Raw genomic sequence first — 16,115 nt, 5'->3', positions numbered from 1 at the left:
AGGACGCAGCAGGAAGGCAGTGCTGTGCCAATCGCAAGGACTCAGTTATGTATTATGTCAGCAAATGCATTATGTATCGAGTCCAGGTCAACAGTGCATGTTATTGGGAATAGTTATAGGAAGCCCTAAAGAAACTCGGTCTGAAAGAGAGACTAAACCCTGAATACCAAGAATAAACAAAATAATATGTATGTCTAGGTCACTTCTAGTTATGTCTGCAAGGTTAATGGATGAGCTGCAGCTCTGGGCAGTTTTGCAGAAATCTTGCAGCCATACATTGGGCAGACCCTGCTTTCTACCTCTGTGCATTGCCAATACCGACTTAAGGCCGGGTACAAGCACTAGCATGACATTTCAGGAAGTTTCCAAGGTGCAGGACTTATCATGGATAGGGCTGGTTTTAGCTCCCATTCAGTCTAAGGCTGCCTTTACATGGAGTAACGCCGGGCTTGTAAAAATCCTCATTCACAGCCGTACACGCAAGCGCTGCGGAAGGCTCCCGAACACTTCCCATTCACTTCAATTCGCCGGCTTTACGAGTGCTCCCATTGAAGTGAATGGGAAGTGTTCGGGAGCCTTCCGCTGCGCTTGCGTGTACGGCTGTGAATGAGGATTTTTACAAGCCCGGCGTTACTCTGTGTGAAGGCAGCCTAATGTTGTAATGGAGTGCCATTGAGGTTAAAGCAATAGAGTCAGTGCAGCTCCAGCGCATTCATTATACCATGGAGAAAGGATTAGGTGTGTGGTTTTCATCTACTTTGTACAAATCATCCAGCTTTCTCAAATTCCTGAAAGACAAAATTAGCTAACTGTGCCATAAATTGGAGAATATATTGATTTATATAGGTATGTTTTGCTTTAGCAGTAGTATGTATTGCAACACTGACTGGTATGTTACCCAGCTTTCTTGGAACACTGAAAGTTACTTCTCTCAGGTTAAAGAACAATCACAAGAAATAGGGGAAGGTATCTAGTACTCAGCAGTCCCTATTACAGTATACAAAGGCATAACAATCGTGGTCATACAGCCTACAGCCAGCTGGAGATGGACAGGACCCCAGACTACCATGATAGTGGTCGGGGAAAGCCTGGCTTCCTGACAGCTAAGCATATTGTTAATGGAAAGTGGCCTGGCATTTTGTTGGGCCCCTTTCCAATAGATGTATGCCCAGGGGAGGTGACTAAAAATAAGAAATACTTATACTCTCCTGGGATTCTGACAATCCTCAGCATCCTCTCCAAGGCTCTTCCAGTCTGTGACTGGTGTAATAACATCAATAACCTCAGTTGCAGGCAGAAGAGAATTGAAGAAGATGCTAAAGAGAGCTCGACAGAGCAAGGATGCCCAGGAGAGGTGAGTATATTTGTTATTTTTAATCACCTCCCCTGGGCCTCTACTTATTATATTCTGGGGTCTGATGAGACCCCAGAGTATAATAATAGCACAGAAGTGGATGGCTAAACCTCACAAATATTCATTGAATTTTGTGGGGTTCACCTGAAATGACTCCAGGGGGACTCTTGGTAGCAGTTCATATTGTGTGGGGCCTCTGTGGAGTATATAATACTGTGTGGGGGACACTGTATAGCATATGATACTGTGTGGGGTCAGTGTAGAGCATATTATACTGTGTGGGAGGCCACTGTGGACCATATTATATTGTGTGTGGGGGACCACTGTGGAGCATATTATACTGTGTGTAGGCCACTGTGGATCATATTATACTGCGTGGGGCCCCTTCACTAATCAAATCACACACCATCTGTTTTACAGCAGCCGTACACTTTTATTACATGCTGTAATAACTTTGAATGGTGATTATACAACAGATACTGTGCAATGTAAATAGTGAATAAATCACAGCACTCACAAAAGCAGCACAGTATCTTCAAACAGCTGATCAACAGGGGCCCCAGGTGTTGGATCTCCACTGATCCCTTACATCTCTTAGACTGTTAGGACCCTGCAGTTCAGCTGTTTTCCACAGCACGCAGCTCTCAGTATTGTTTACATGCAGGCACTGTGCTGACCCAGCTTGTGTAACCTTCATCATCAGAATACATTGTAGGGAGGGAGTAGGGGGCTCTGAACAAAAGTTTGTACTGTAGCCCTGTAACATCTTTGCCCATCCGGGCTTTGGCATCATCGTCTGGCCGCATGCTGCGGCACAAGAGACGTGTTCAGCTGTGATTTCTTTCCTTGGGTTCTTCATGCATTGTCTGAACACTGTCCTATTCTTTCACCTTGGTAATTGATTTTCCACCACACCCATCTCCTTCACCTTCACTTCCCTCTGCTCCTCTAATAGTTAATTTCAGTCTTGCCCTGTGATTGAAAGCCTATCTGCCTATCAATTCCGGGGTGGGTTCTTTCTCCCTATTTATTCTAGGCTCACCTTCACATTGGTGCTTGCTATTGCCTTGTGCCTGCTGGCTTTTTTCTGTCGCTGTTATTACTTGTATTCTAATACTTGACCTCTGGCTTTCCCTACTGACTATTCTTTTGGACTTCGATTTGGCACTGCATTGCTCGACTGTTTCCTGACCCTTGGCTAGCTGACCTCCCTTTGTTGTTGTTCGTCTTGTCTGCGTTTTGTGTATCACATATATAGGAAGGGATCGTCTTCGAGTTGCCGCCTATTACGTAGGATAGGGCCTGGCAATAGGAAGGGACAGTGGGGGGCTTCAGCTTAGGGCTCACTGTCTCTTGTACCCCGCCCCAGGGTTTCCAGCAGCTACTGGGGAATTGCTGTTCTAGCAATTCCATAACAGGCCCACAAGACTTTAATTACACAACTGACCTCATGTATCACCGAGCTTTCCTAAGATTTTGGAACAATGAGGGAGAATTCTTTTATATTACTATACTCAGCATTCCGCTGTCCCTAATGTAGTATTACCTGGTGTGCTACCCAGCCTTCATGGGAACATGCAAAGTACATTTGATATGATACAGCACAATTATGTGTCAAGGAGAGGTATATAGTATAATATAGTATTCAGAATCCCCTATCACAGCTACACATGTTATGCCCCCAGCTTTCCCAGAACACTGAAACACTGAACACTTTTGAAAGCCTCCTCAGAACCTTGAAAGGGATATATAGATATAGTTAGAAAATAGCCCTTCTGTATACACAGGAGCAAGTCTGTGAAAAAGATTTTAAAATGTATATGTTGGTCCGTAGCTAGGTCAGAAGGGGTGGGTAGTGACTTTGTGGGGCCCACCCTGGGGACATCATACTCAAATGTAATTACTTCAACTATATTGTGCCTGAAGGACAGACACCCATACAATTGAAATGCATGGTAGAGCAGGAAGCATTCGGCTTCCTGCTCTGCCATTCTGTAAGCCGCAAGCCACTAATGGGCTCCTGGCTAACAGAGCGCCCATGACAAGATGCCTGCTCCCTGGTACAGTCAGGCACAATGCTATGACGTCATAGACATCCTGTCTGTGCCTATGTCCCTTATCAAGCAAAGAGGAGAGATGGTGACAGTGGTGGCTCCGTTCAGCAAGGGATTGCTGCAGGCAAGTATAATTTTTTCTTAAATTCTTATTATATATTAGGGGACCTTAAGGGGGCACAGAAAATATAAGGTGTCATTATGACTGTGGGGGGCTAATAATATCTTATGAAAAATTGTGTATAGAGGTGGGGGCTGAGATGGTTCTATCTGTCCAGAGATAAGCAATTTGGAGACTTGCCAGACTGGTTATGTAAATACTATGCTCTGTGTATTGGGTGATGCTATCTTACAAAGGATGGGGACAGATCGTCTGGAACCACGGGCATTGTTAGGAAAGGATCAAAGACCAAAGACCCTTTTAAAGATAAAGGGACAAGAGAACGGTAATTAAGCTAATTGTCTCCAACAAGGATGTCTATTGTCTTTAGAATACCATGAGATAGACATCTAGGGTGTGTATTTGAGACATGTGCTGATGGCTGCCATTTTGTGAGGCCATGCGCCATCATACCATGAGCTCACAGACTCCATTTTAGAGAGGCCATGTGTCTTCTACAACTCACACCCCCACTCAGCCCTCAGGGGGGTGTGACCTCTCTCCAGTTTCTTATCCAATAGATATGCATCAGGGCTATTGTTACAAACTTCTCCACCAATAGATGTTAGGCTAATTATACTAGCCAATCCTGTTCTGTCTATGCCATGTGATATATACTTTGTTCTAGCCACCATTAAACCAGAATCCATTTTGATACACTACCACCATGTGTCTTCATGATTCTCCAGGCTAAAGATGGCTGAAGCCGATCTTGGCCTGTTAATTAATTTTCCTTTACAGACAGCATATCTCTGGGGTATTATGATTCCCCCGACATGACTATGGGGAGATCATTTATATAAGGGGGAATAAAGAATATATTTATATAAGGGACCATAAGCAGCATTATAATATAAGGGAGATCATTTATATAAGGGGCATGATTTATAAAGGTGGTTGTTGGGATTATTAGGGGTCATTAGTGGGTTTATAAATATAACTGCGGTCATTAATATAGGGGACAGTATTTAAACAGCATAATATAAGGGGGCAATTGGGGGCATAATATAAGGGGGCAGTATTAAATTAAGGAGCACTTGGCCTTTATTACAGAGGTGTTCCAGCTTATTTTTATTGGTAATCAGACCTAAGGATAGATCATCAATAAGGGTCCAGCAGGTTTATGACACTTTGACCTCCACCGATCAGCTGTTTGAAGGAGCCATGTCTCACGTGCAGGCACAATGACCTCTTCATCATTTACATTACACGCTGTCCTGTTTTATAGTGACCATGTAATTTAACTATAATCTCGTCCTATAGAACGAGGCTGTAATTATATTGCATTATCACTATGAAGAGAACAATACAATGTAAACAGGGAAGGGGTCATGGCGCTTGTGTAAGTGCCACAGACAGTCCATTCAAACAGCTGATCAGCCGAAGTCCCGGGTGTTGGAGCTCCGCTCATTTTTTTCCCCCAAAGATGTCTGTGTTGCAAGCTTTACAAAGACAAGTCAGAGCTGGCACATGTTTGAGATATTCTTCTTTATTACTGTGTTCACAAAGGTTTTCTGCTTTCCAAAAGGATCAAATTCTCAGAGGAAACAGTTCTGTACACTGCAAAAAAAATCATCTTTCATCTCACATTAAAGGGAAGAATTTAGTGCTAAATATAAAAAAGCTGCAAAAATTCAGGTAATTCTACATATACATGATCTATTCTTTTTTGGATTTGGACTTCGGTCTAGACTTTCTTCCGCAGCATCGTCGGCAAGTGTAGGCGCAGCATTTATAGCTGATGAAGAGTGTGATGACCAGGACAACAAGGAGGAAGCCGAAGACATCTATGGAGTGGTACTGTATCCAGTTCAGATCATGGGCAGCTGGTCGCAGGTGGGGCGCACCTTTGTGTCTCATGACGAACTCTACCCAGTGAACTGCAAGGTCCAGAGGATGAATTGGTCTGTCCAGATGCAGAGCGGACAATCGCTGAATGTTCTCCTTGTAGCTAAGTTAGAAAAAATTATAAGAGGCCTTATTCACAGATTGTTCTAATCATTTCTTACTAATTACATTAAGTTTCCCGATTTCCCCTCTCATTGTTATCACAGCAGCCTTAACACTAATTTAAGCAATGTCTATGAGTCTACTAACAAGACTGGCAAGTTTTCCCACTAAGCACAGAACAAGTTTATGACTCCATGTTTAGGTAATATGCTCTGACCCTCTCTTTAGTTCTCCTACAGCTAATAGCAAGGAGAAAGTAAAGGGATCTAGTAATTTAACTCTTCGGCTCTTCCGCATTGAAATAAATGGAGTATATAGTCTGCAAGTAAATGAAGCCATTTCTAGTTTGATGAACTAACAAGGCAAATATTGTGAGGGACATTTAATGGCACACACATTTTATTTTATGGGTGCAGGGGTATTTTAGTATAGAAGTAGCAGTAACAAGATCAAGTAGAAATATATCTTGAAATTGACATTATCAGCTGAATTTCTCTATATACCAAATGACTTCTTACGTGACACCTGAATGCTGCACATTACTAGATTATTATTATTTTTCTATCGATAAAAGTCTTACCTTGGAATATTTATTACGGCGTCCAGAGCGTTACTAAGGTCTTCTGGTGTCATGTCCAAGACATTAAGTGTCACTCCAGCTCCTCGGGACTCAATCCTCTTAGCGTTATCCATTTGGTCACCAAACAAGGGTAACATGACCATAGGGACAGCATTACATATACCCTCATAGATTCCATGTGAGCCGGCATGGGTTATGAAGGCGCGGGCTTTTGGATGAGCTGATGAAAAATAAAGATAATGGTCTGAAACACTTTCATGTTGCAGGTTTATCTTACACTATAGCAAAGCTTCTGTCTAGTTTATTAATTTAATGTTAAAGGGTTTTCAAGGCTGGTGCCATTTTTAAGACTGATGTCCTGTCCTCAAGATAGTTCATCAGTATGAAATAGATGGGGATCCGAACTCCTCACCAATGAGCTGTTGTAGGCAGCCTCAGGCACTGGAATCTATACAGGGGATGCAACCAAGATCAGAAGACTCTGTCCACTGTATAGCAGTTGTGCCAGAGTACCTAACTGAATAAGAGCAGAGCTTCAGGACTCTAAAACCACTAGTATATAGGGTGTTTGGAGCCTATTGCTTCAAACCTTGCTGCCCATATAGGTTCTGTGGCCAGAGGCTTCCTGAACCAGGTGTTCCCTGTCGTCCTCAACAGCGGCACAATGTGGGGTATTTCTGCCCCTGTGTGCTGGTAGGACAGGCGGATATTTAATTAGCCAATCAAATGCGTGGCAGGCCCTATAAGAGGGCACAAGAACCTCCCCTCTGCGTGTTTTTTTCTGTCCTGTGTGGACAGAGGACAGGTGGGAGGACTTGTGTCCTCTTAGAGAAGCTCAGCAGGATCATTCACCTCCTGAGCGGTTGTTTTCTTCTTGTCACCTTCTGTGCCCTGCGGGGAGAAGGTGCTTGTTAGCCATGTGTGGCTACCCCCCTCTATCCCCCCTGCCCCCCCTCTCCTTCGCTTCCCCTGCTCCTTGTGACTTACCTGACATTTTGGTGAGAGTCCAGGGACTCCGCATGCCGCCTCTGGTGGCCGCGCGGACTGCCGGCGGGTGGAACCACACTGTTGTGTATCCTGTTCCCCGCCGGCCGCTGTAAGTGCGCACTTCCGGTTTCGCCGGAAGTATCATAGCGCCATGGCAATGGCCTGGCGCTGGCGGCCGCTCACTCAGGGAAGATTCAGGCCTTATTAAAGGCCGGAAAAGACGTGGGGGTAAGTGCCCGTGTTAAGGGCCTCTTGGTGGGGGGGAATGTATATCTTTGCAGACCCCTGATTACAGGGTTAGTTGTCTGGGCAGGTTGCCTCACCTGCTTTGATTGTGGCTCCGCCCACTTCCAGCCGGCCAGAATTAAGAGGCTGGCTGGCCTGGTGTCAGAGACCTTCCTGCAGTATCTGCTGAAGGCGTGCGATTGTGGTGTTCATTGATCTTGAACTCTTTTCCAGTTTGCAAACTTTATTGGGATCCGTCACCTCGCTGTCCGGTCTACAGGACCTGGTAAGATTTACCCTTTTTTTAAAAGCTGGTATGATGTCATGGTGACAGTGTTGCATGGTCTATTATCTCTCTCTGTAGGATATGTCATCCTCTACTACCCCTCCTGGGGATGGTAGGAGGAAAACCTCTTCCAAGAGGAAACATCTTTCCTGCTTCGATTGCGACACACCGCTCCCTGATGGTAGGTAGCGGCTTGAAAGGTTGTGCCCTGCGGGGTACTACTGGTCCTATAACTTGCCTATTTTCAGGCTATGAGTGGGCCCGTTGTCGCGGGTGCAGAGGTCCTCCACCTGTGGAGCCCTCTCCCAGAGATATGATGGCATGGGTCAAGGAGATGGTGAGTTTGGGCATCGCTTGGGTAAATAGTTTTTCCCTTGCTTGTACTCTCCTTTTTGTTTTGCAGGATGATTCCCTCAAAGGGATCCATTGCACCTTGTCTCAGCTCACCAGGAGACCATGCTCTGAGCTCCGTTCCTCGTCTCTCCCCCCCCCCCTTGTAACACCTGCGGGTGGCAGAGGATGATTCCTCCGAGGACGACTCAGTTATTCCAGCAGAACTGCGTTCCATTATGAACAAACGGGCAGGCTGCTGAAGTCCATCCGGTCTACAGTGGGCCGAGATGTTGACGGGGAAGCCTCCACGTCTGCCTCTGGGGGACATATTGCCTTCCATGCGGACGCCATGCTGACCGACCTTATGGCGCAGCAGTGGAAACAGCCAGAGAAAGGACATTCGCTTTCCAGGATCTTCAAGAGTTTGTTTCCTGTTAACACTACCCAGTGGGATTCCTGGGGGCCTCCCCCGAAGGTGGATTTGGCCGTAGCAAAGCTGTCCCGCAGAACCCTGGTGCCCTTGGAAGATGGTTCAAATCTTCAGGACCCTCTGGATCGTAGGGCGGACTCCGTTCTGAAGAAGGTCTACTCAGCTTCCTCCGCACAAGCCTCTGTGGCCATAGCCTCCTCTATGGTTGGTGACTTTTTGAGCAACCGCTTAGCCGCCTTGGAGCGGGATATAGACTTGGGCGTAGACAGAGATGAGATTCTGGCCTCTATGAAAAGAGTTCATAGGGCTGCAGATTATTTGGCGGAATCCTCCTGCCATCAATTAAAAATCTCCGCCAAATCTATGGCGTTGTCTACTGCGGCCCGTAGACCCCTTTGGCTAAAGCCTTGGTGGGCAGATTTTGCGTCTAAAGCAGCACTCTGTGCTCTCCCCTTTGAGCCGGGAAGGGTGTCTGGCCAAAGCTTAGACGCCATTATGGAGGGATTAGCTGAAGGTAGGGGAAGGTCCCTACCTCAAGCATCCAGGGGCAGACGTGCTCCCTCTAGAGGCAGAGGTTCTTCCTCTAATTATAGACGCCCTTCCCAACAACGGCGTTTTAGATATCGCCCTAGGGGAGCTCGTCGTGGCGCTTCCAAGGAGGACACCAAGAGGAAGCCTGAGTTTTGACGTGGGGCAGCTCCCTGTGGCCCCCCTTCCTGTGGGAGGACGTCTTTCCTCCTTTTCCAGAGCATGGTTCACCCATATCCAAGACCCATGGGTGTTGAAGATCATACAACACGGGTATCACATCGACTTTCATCTTCCACCTCCAGATCGGTTCGTTTCCACCCAAACTCTTCCACCTTCTCAGCAGGCCAGTCTAGAAGCCTTGGTTGCCGAATATGTTACCAAGGGCGCCCTGGAGAAGGTACCAGCCTCAGACCTCGGTCTGGGAGTCTACTCCCCCGTCTTTCTGGTCTCCAAGTTCACCGGGGGCTGGAGGATGATAATAGATCTGAGGTACCTCAATCGGTTTATCAGGAAGAGGTCATTTCGAATGGAAACCGTGGATTCCGTGGCTGTGTTTCTTCAGCCAGGAGAGGTGATGGTTACCCTCGATTTGAAGGATCTACATGTCCCCATTGCTCATTTCCACAGGAAGTTCCTCAGGATTGCCGTCGCTATGGCCGGCCACAGGGAGCACTATCAATTCACAGCTCTGCCATTCGGCATCACATCCGCCCCACTGGTATTCACCAAGGTGATTTCTCCGGTCGCCGCGGCCCTCAGACTTCAGGGTCTTTTCATCGTCCCTTATCTAGACGACTGGCTACTGAAAGCTCAGTCTCCTGCTGCCCTCCTCCAGCAGCTCAACCTTGCCATCAACTTCCTACAGGAGTTAGGATTATCAATTGGGAGAAGTTCGAAATCGTTCCATCCACCTGAAGAAAATTCCTCGGATTTATAGTGGATTCAGAAGCAATGCAGATCTTCCTCTCCAGTCCAAGGAAGGAAAGAATCCAAGCCAGTGCACGATTCCTATTGCGCACTCGGCAGGTAACCATCCGGACCGCCATGAGAGTCCTGGGCCTGATGTCATCCTCGGCCAGGGCGGTGCCTTGGGCTTTATGGCATTTGCGTCCCCTGCAGATGGAAGTGTTGAGAACCTGGAACAGGTCTCCACGGGGATTGCACAAGAAGATCTGCCTTTCTCCCGCTACCCGTCTTTCCCTCAGATGGTGGATACACCTGAAAGACGGAAGGTCCACGGTCCCGACAGTGTGGACCCTGTTGACAACAGATGCATCCCAGTGGGGATGGGGAGCCCATTGTCAAGACAAAACTGTACAAGGACGATGGAGATGTCCGGAGCTGGGGTCATCCAATCTCAAGGAACTCAGAGCAGTGTACCTGGCCCTAGTACACTTTGCCCCAGAATTGAAAGGCAAGTCTGTCAAAAACCGGTCAGACAATATGACGGTGGTAGTCTATATAAACAAACAAGGGGGCACCAGGTCACCAACCTTGCTGAGAGAGACGAATCTCATATTTGCCTAGGCGGAGAAGAGTCTGGTCCAGTTATCCGCTGTTCACATAAAGGGCTCCCTGAACATAGTAGCGGATCAGCTGAGTCAGGGTATTACCGTATCAGGAGAATGGTCTCTCAATCCAGACGTATTTCAACAGATCGTCCAGAGATGGGGTCTCCCGGAGGTCAATCTTATGGCTACCCGACTCAACGCCAAGGTGGGGACCTTCTGCTCTCTGTACCAGGAGGACAATCCCTTGGAGGTGGATGCCCTGTCCATCCCATGGAGGTTCAGGCTGTTTTACATATTCCCTCCAATTCCAATCATACCGAAGGTATTGATAAAAATAAGACAGGACCAAGCCTCGGGAATAGCCATAATCCCGTTCTGGCCAAAAAGGGCTTGGTTTGCTCAGCTCATACAAATGAGTCAGGGCATATATTGGAGGCTTCCCCCACTCCCAGACCTGGTAACCCAAGGAGAGCTGAGGTGCCAGGATCTGAGGAGACTCAACCTGACAGCCTGGAGGTTGACCAGTCCCTATTGAGAAATAGAGGACTGTCACAAGCCGTCTTGAAGACCCTATCCAGCGCCAGAGCAGATTCGACTAACAGGAACTACCGTCGAATAGGTAACATCTTTAATGCCTGGTGTCTGCAGCATCAAGTGGACTCCACCGATCCCCCTACGGAGGCGATCCTGGACTTCCTTCAAGACGGACTAGACAGAGGTCTTGCTGCGGCCACACTCAAGGTACACGTAGCGGCCCTGTCCGCCTATCTGGGGAGGCGTTTGTCTCAGGATCCTTTAGTGAGCACCTTTATTAAAGGGGCAACTAGGCTGAGACCGGTGGTAAACACCCCTGTCCACCAATGGGACCTTATTCCGGTCCTGAACGCCCTATTTGGCCAGCCATTTGAACCTCTGGAAGAGGTCTCCCTCAAGTCGCTAACCGGCAAAATGGCGCTGCTATTGGCAGTCACACCTGCCAAACGCGTTAGTGAACTACAAGCTTTGTCCGCTGAGGAGCCATATACCACCTTTTTCTCTGACCATGTACAGCTTAGGTTCCTCCCTGGGTTTCGTCCCAAGGTGCCATCTGCTGTAAACAGGAACCAACTGATTTCCCTTCCAGTATTTTTTCCGTTCCCTTCTTCTGCTGAAGAAGAAAGATGGCACAAGCTGGATGTGGTTAGATGCCTGCAGATCTACTTGCAGCGCACTCGCCCCTTTAGGTGGACTGAAAACCTGTTGGTCAGCTACACGGGGAAAAACAAGGGCGCCAAAGCCGCCAAAGCTACAATATCCCGGTGGGTTACCGAGACTATTAGAGTCGCCTATACCGCCCAAGGGCTGTCGGCTCCATCTTTCCTTCATGCCCATTCAACCAGGGCAGTGTCCACTTCACGGGCAGAAAGAAGTGCTTTGTCTGTGGACCAAATATATGCAGCTGCCTCTTGGGCATCTGAATCCACCTTCATTCGGCATTACCGCCTGAAGGACCAAGTGGCAGATTCCACTGCCTTTGCCCAGACCAGTTTAAGTTCGGTCATGGGTTTGTCCCACCCATCTTGGGGACCTGCTTGCTATATCCCCACATTGTGCTGCTGTTGAGGACGACAGGGAACGAGTGATTATGAAGATAATCTTGTTTCCCTTAGTCCTAACAGCGGCACAAGATTTCCCACCCTGGGAATCATATCTTATGTATAAAACTGTATATAAATGTAATGGAGGTACTTTTGTATTTACACGCAGAGGGGAGGTTCTTGTGCCCTCTTATAGGGCCTGCCACGCATTTGATTGGCTAATTAAATATCCGCCTGTCCTACCAGCACACAGGGGCAGAAATACCCCACATTGTGCCGCTGTTAGGACTAAGGGAAACAAGATTATCTTCATAATCACTCGTTCAATGTATGGTTCGGGGGTTGGAGCAACATCAATCTTATATAGATGACCTATCCTAGTTCATCAATATCAAAAACAGACCCAGCCCACAAAATGCTCCTTAAACCAAAGCCAAAAACCCTTTTCTGCTCTTATCAATCACATTGGGTAAAGGGGCATTGTCATGTGTGTCCCAATGTACAGGAGCCATCATTATATTGTGCTGAGATATAAAAAGGGCTCTACTGCTTTTGCAGACATAGTGCACGCTTTCCCTAGTATCAAAATTCACCGCTATTTTTTAGTGGGGCCTTTGTTACAATGTTATTTTTGAATTTTTTAACATAAACTCAATGTAGAAGATAGAACCATGCTGAAGCCAAGGCATAAAGAAGGGGTGTTCAAGCGCTATCATGTAAAATGGTGGACTCTCCAAGCAAGATGACAGGGAATGCTCAGGGATAACTTGGACTATTAAATAGGAAAGGAGAAGCCAAAGGTTCGAAAAAGAAAAAGACAGGTATACAGAATTGTAAAGAATGAGAAATTGAGAGAAAGCAGGGGAAGGAAGTGGACAGATAGACAAAATGAAAAGGGGCCTGGTTAAGGAGGTAGCTAAGGATGGTAATAAGTACATAACCTACAAAGTGGAGCCAAAACATTCCAACAATATACTTTTCTGTATATCAACTACGAATATACAGTATCTAAAACATATTGTTGGCTACATCATAGGAGTGGACTATAGACATAGCGTATGGTTTTCGATTATGATTTCTTTCACTTAAAGGCACAGTATATTGTACCTATACTATTACAACATGCAGGATTATATATCTCAGGTAGTATACACACTCACCAAGCAGGTCATTCTGTGGCAGCCACTTTACCAGATGGGTGTTATTTCCCAGATTTGAAGGCACTTTGCCTGTGTATCTCCATATCACCTAAAATTGTGAACACAACGATTACAGTTTGCCTATATGTAGATAATGGATCTTATTCACTATAGTTAAAGACATCAATTGCCACAAACTGGACCATCTAGAACATACTCTCGGAACAGGAACACATCAGGATGGTTACAATCTCTAATAATCTTACAGAAGTAACCCATGTGGTTCATTGAAGTTATTACATAATTTACTCCAGCCATATTGACCTCACATCCATGATTCTCCTACCGTTTGAGGAATGGATCTCAGTGCTTCTGCTATATCCATTGCTTTGTTCATGGGAATTTCAGACACCATCGATCCCAGGGAGAACACCACAAAGCCATGTTCACCAGAGCTGTTCACTAGCTTCTCAAAATCCTGAAAAACAGAAATAATGGAAGGTTATACAGGATTTATTATCTATTCCCTGTAACTGATCAGAGGGATCCATCAGTAGTAACACATTATGCCATATAACGAAAATACACTCTTATTTTGGTAGAATAAATAAACCTGACAACAAGTTCATGGATAAGGCTATTATTCACCAAGCCAACAATTTGCTGGTAAAATGTTGGTATTGTTTATCATAGACATGTCATTGCTGTCAAGTAAGAGATCATTCAGGCACTGACTGCCATAACTAATCACATCAAATAGTGTAATGGATATGTGGAAGTGCTAGACACCTCTGTGGCACTTATATCAGGAAAAAATAAAGGTTTGGACATAATAAAGTTACACCTGGTACTTGTTTCTTAAATGCAGAACTGTGTATCTACAAACTCTGTACCTGTAAGTCTAGGACTAGATACAACCACATTGATAACAGCAACAAAATCTGCTGCACACAGACTGTAAAGTATCACATCATAACTCTGAAGCTCGTAAAGAACTAGAACCTGCATAGTATCTGTATGCTGGAATCCTTGTACACTAAGCAAAAACTTTCTCCACTTTGTACTCACACGTGTCAGGTTCTTCCTATGAGAACAGTTACCTCCTATAAAGACCATATTGGGCATTACTGGTCTACTAAACTCAAATACAAAATCATACTTTAATAGCCATATAGAAGACTGGCTGTAGAGATCGGCCATAGAAACCTCCTTCTGTAGGAACTCCGAAGCCATGTGTTCAAAGTCATTATAAAGAAGCTTACAAAGGAAGCCATCAGATACCCAAAGAAGTACATTCCGTATCCTCTGAGAGAAGCTCATGTGATCCGTGTGGCTGCTGAAGAATCTGGGCACATAAGAAGCAGGACTTGGGCATTGTGTGGCCACCTGGTCAATGCCACATGGAAGACTCTTCAAAAAATTTACTGTAGGAATTCCCAGATGTTCAGCGACAATATGTCCGCAGGGAAAAATAGGAGATAATATGGCAGCATCGAAACTTTGACCCCTTAAGTAACCAAGAACTTCTTCATTCTTAAGTAGACGTCGGCATGTTTTATGCAGGAGGCGGTTGATATTTAATCTTCCAAAGGATTTTATTATCCTATTTATAGTGGGAAGCCTGGCCTAAAAATGATTGCTAGATGTTGACACAAGGTCCCTAAGTTCTTCTTTAGTATACAGTCCTGCGTATGGCTTCACAATGTATTTGATGGAAGCTTTTATATGCAGGTTGCTTTCTGGAACCAGCACCACAAACTGATGGCCTCGTTCTCCTAGTTCCTCTACAAGTGGCTCCATACTGATCCAGTGGCTTCATCCATAGGTATTACTAGCAGATTCCCAGCATTAGAACAGGGCAGGGATCCCAGACACAGAATATGAAGCAACACATACAAAGACCCAGTCTCCTGCAGCTCCATATTGAAGATGTCAGACTCTATCAACTCTTCAGCTGTGAATGAATATCCCTTAGTATACTGTGGGATGTGCTGACCTTTAGTTAATTGTGAAACCAGGTTACACTTTATATAGCCATCTGAGGGGGTGGGGGGGACTATCATTATTTCCTAAACTGATAATGGTTTGTTTTTAAAGGGAATGTGTCATCTACAATTGACTTTTCTAAACAGGTACTGATCCCTATAATTTTTTTTATTTTCTAGTTTTAGATGTTTGCATTGTATTTTCTGTACATGATTATGGGTATGGCCATTATGTCGGAGCTGCTGCTCTTTTTGGTAAACAGCATTTCAGAATTGCTTTACAGCAGTCACATGGTCCATTCGAAAGTGGTGTCATTGTAGTCTTACATGTGATAATAATGTGATGACTGCTGAGATGTCATTTATACAGAACAAGAAGAGTCAAGTCTACAGTTAGGCTCAACAATATATCATTTTATAATGCTACATTCCCTTTAAGATGTCTATGGAAGAGTGTTATCGGGGCGGGAGGTAGCTGTTAGGCGTGCCTTTTTGACAGTGGAGAAATATTATTGCATTTTTTTGCTACGTTTTGCAACTTGGGGTTTTAGACTACAGGTTTGAGATCATACCCTCTATAAACCACGCCCACATCCTATAAACCACGCCTATACCCACTTTTGAAATCTTGCTGATGCCAAAGTTGCAAATGTGTGTGCAAATATGGAGTGTACTGTGATCTGTGATGGTGATAAGGACAGTTCACACCAATAACTAGAGTTACCCGATTAATAGATTTGGGTTATTACTTCTCTTCTGCATACTGACACCTTGCACAGTATTGTAAGCGGCCATCTCCTTGTGGCCTGTGGGCATGCGCAGTTTGCTCGGCCCGAGGCCTAGAAGTTACAAGCCACCGCCAGAAGAGGATGAAGAGGACGATGCTGACGAAGATGGAGGCAGCGCTGGAGAGAGATCTCTCGCAGAATTGGGGACGCCCCTGGTGCTGTTTAAGCGCTGGGGCCCACCCCCAGTGCTGCAAGAGAGCTTATTTGCATACTGAGAGAAAACGG

The 16,115-nt window shown here is 45.7% G+C and overlaps 2 protein-coding genes across 7 annotated transcripts in view; one reads left to right on the top strand and one right to left on the bottom strand.

Moving 5' to 3' along the window:
- SH3BP4 (SH3 domain binding protein 4) overlaps positions 1-16,115 on the top strand; it is a 111,252-nt gene that overhangs the window by 59,516 nt on the left and 35,621 nt on the right. The window lies entirely within an intron of this gene.
- Positions 5,088-16,115, bottom strand: part of LOC142216244 (UDP-glucuronosyltransferase 1-2-like) — a 35,250-nt gene continuing 24,222 nt past the window's right edge. For all 6 annotated transcript variants that reach the window (XM_075283925.1, XM_075283929.1, XM_075283927.1 and 3 more), the window contains exons 2-5: positions 13,464-13,595; positions 13,139-13,226; positions 6,099-6,318; positions 5,088-5,519 (exon numbers count right to left, since the gene is read on the bottom strand). In XM_075283925.1, the coding sequence (XP_075140026.1) occupies positions 5,228-5,519; positions 6,099-6,318; positions 13,139-13,226; positions 13,464-13,595 (732 nt within the window). In that variant the 3' untranslated portion in view covers positions 5,088-5,227. The remainder of the gene's footprint in view (positions 5,520-6,098; positions 6,319-13,138; positions 13,227-13,463; positions 13,596-16,115) is intronic.

This window comes from Leptodactylus fuscus, chromosome 8 (assembly GCF_031893055.1).
Source record: "Leptodactylus fuscus isolate aLepFus1 chromosome 8, aLepFus1.hap2, whole genome shotgun sequence".
Lineage (NCBI taxonomy): Eukaryota > Metazoa > Chordata > Amphibia > Anura > Leptodactylidae > Leptodactylus > Leptodactylus fuscus.
The sequence above is the reverse complement of the archived record's forward strand: the minus strand, read 5'-3'. Positions and strand labels throughout refer to the sequence as shown.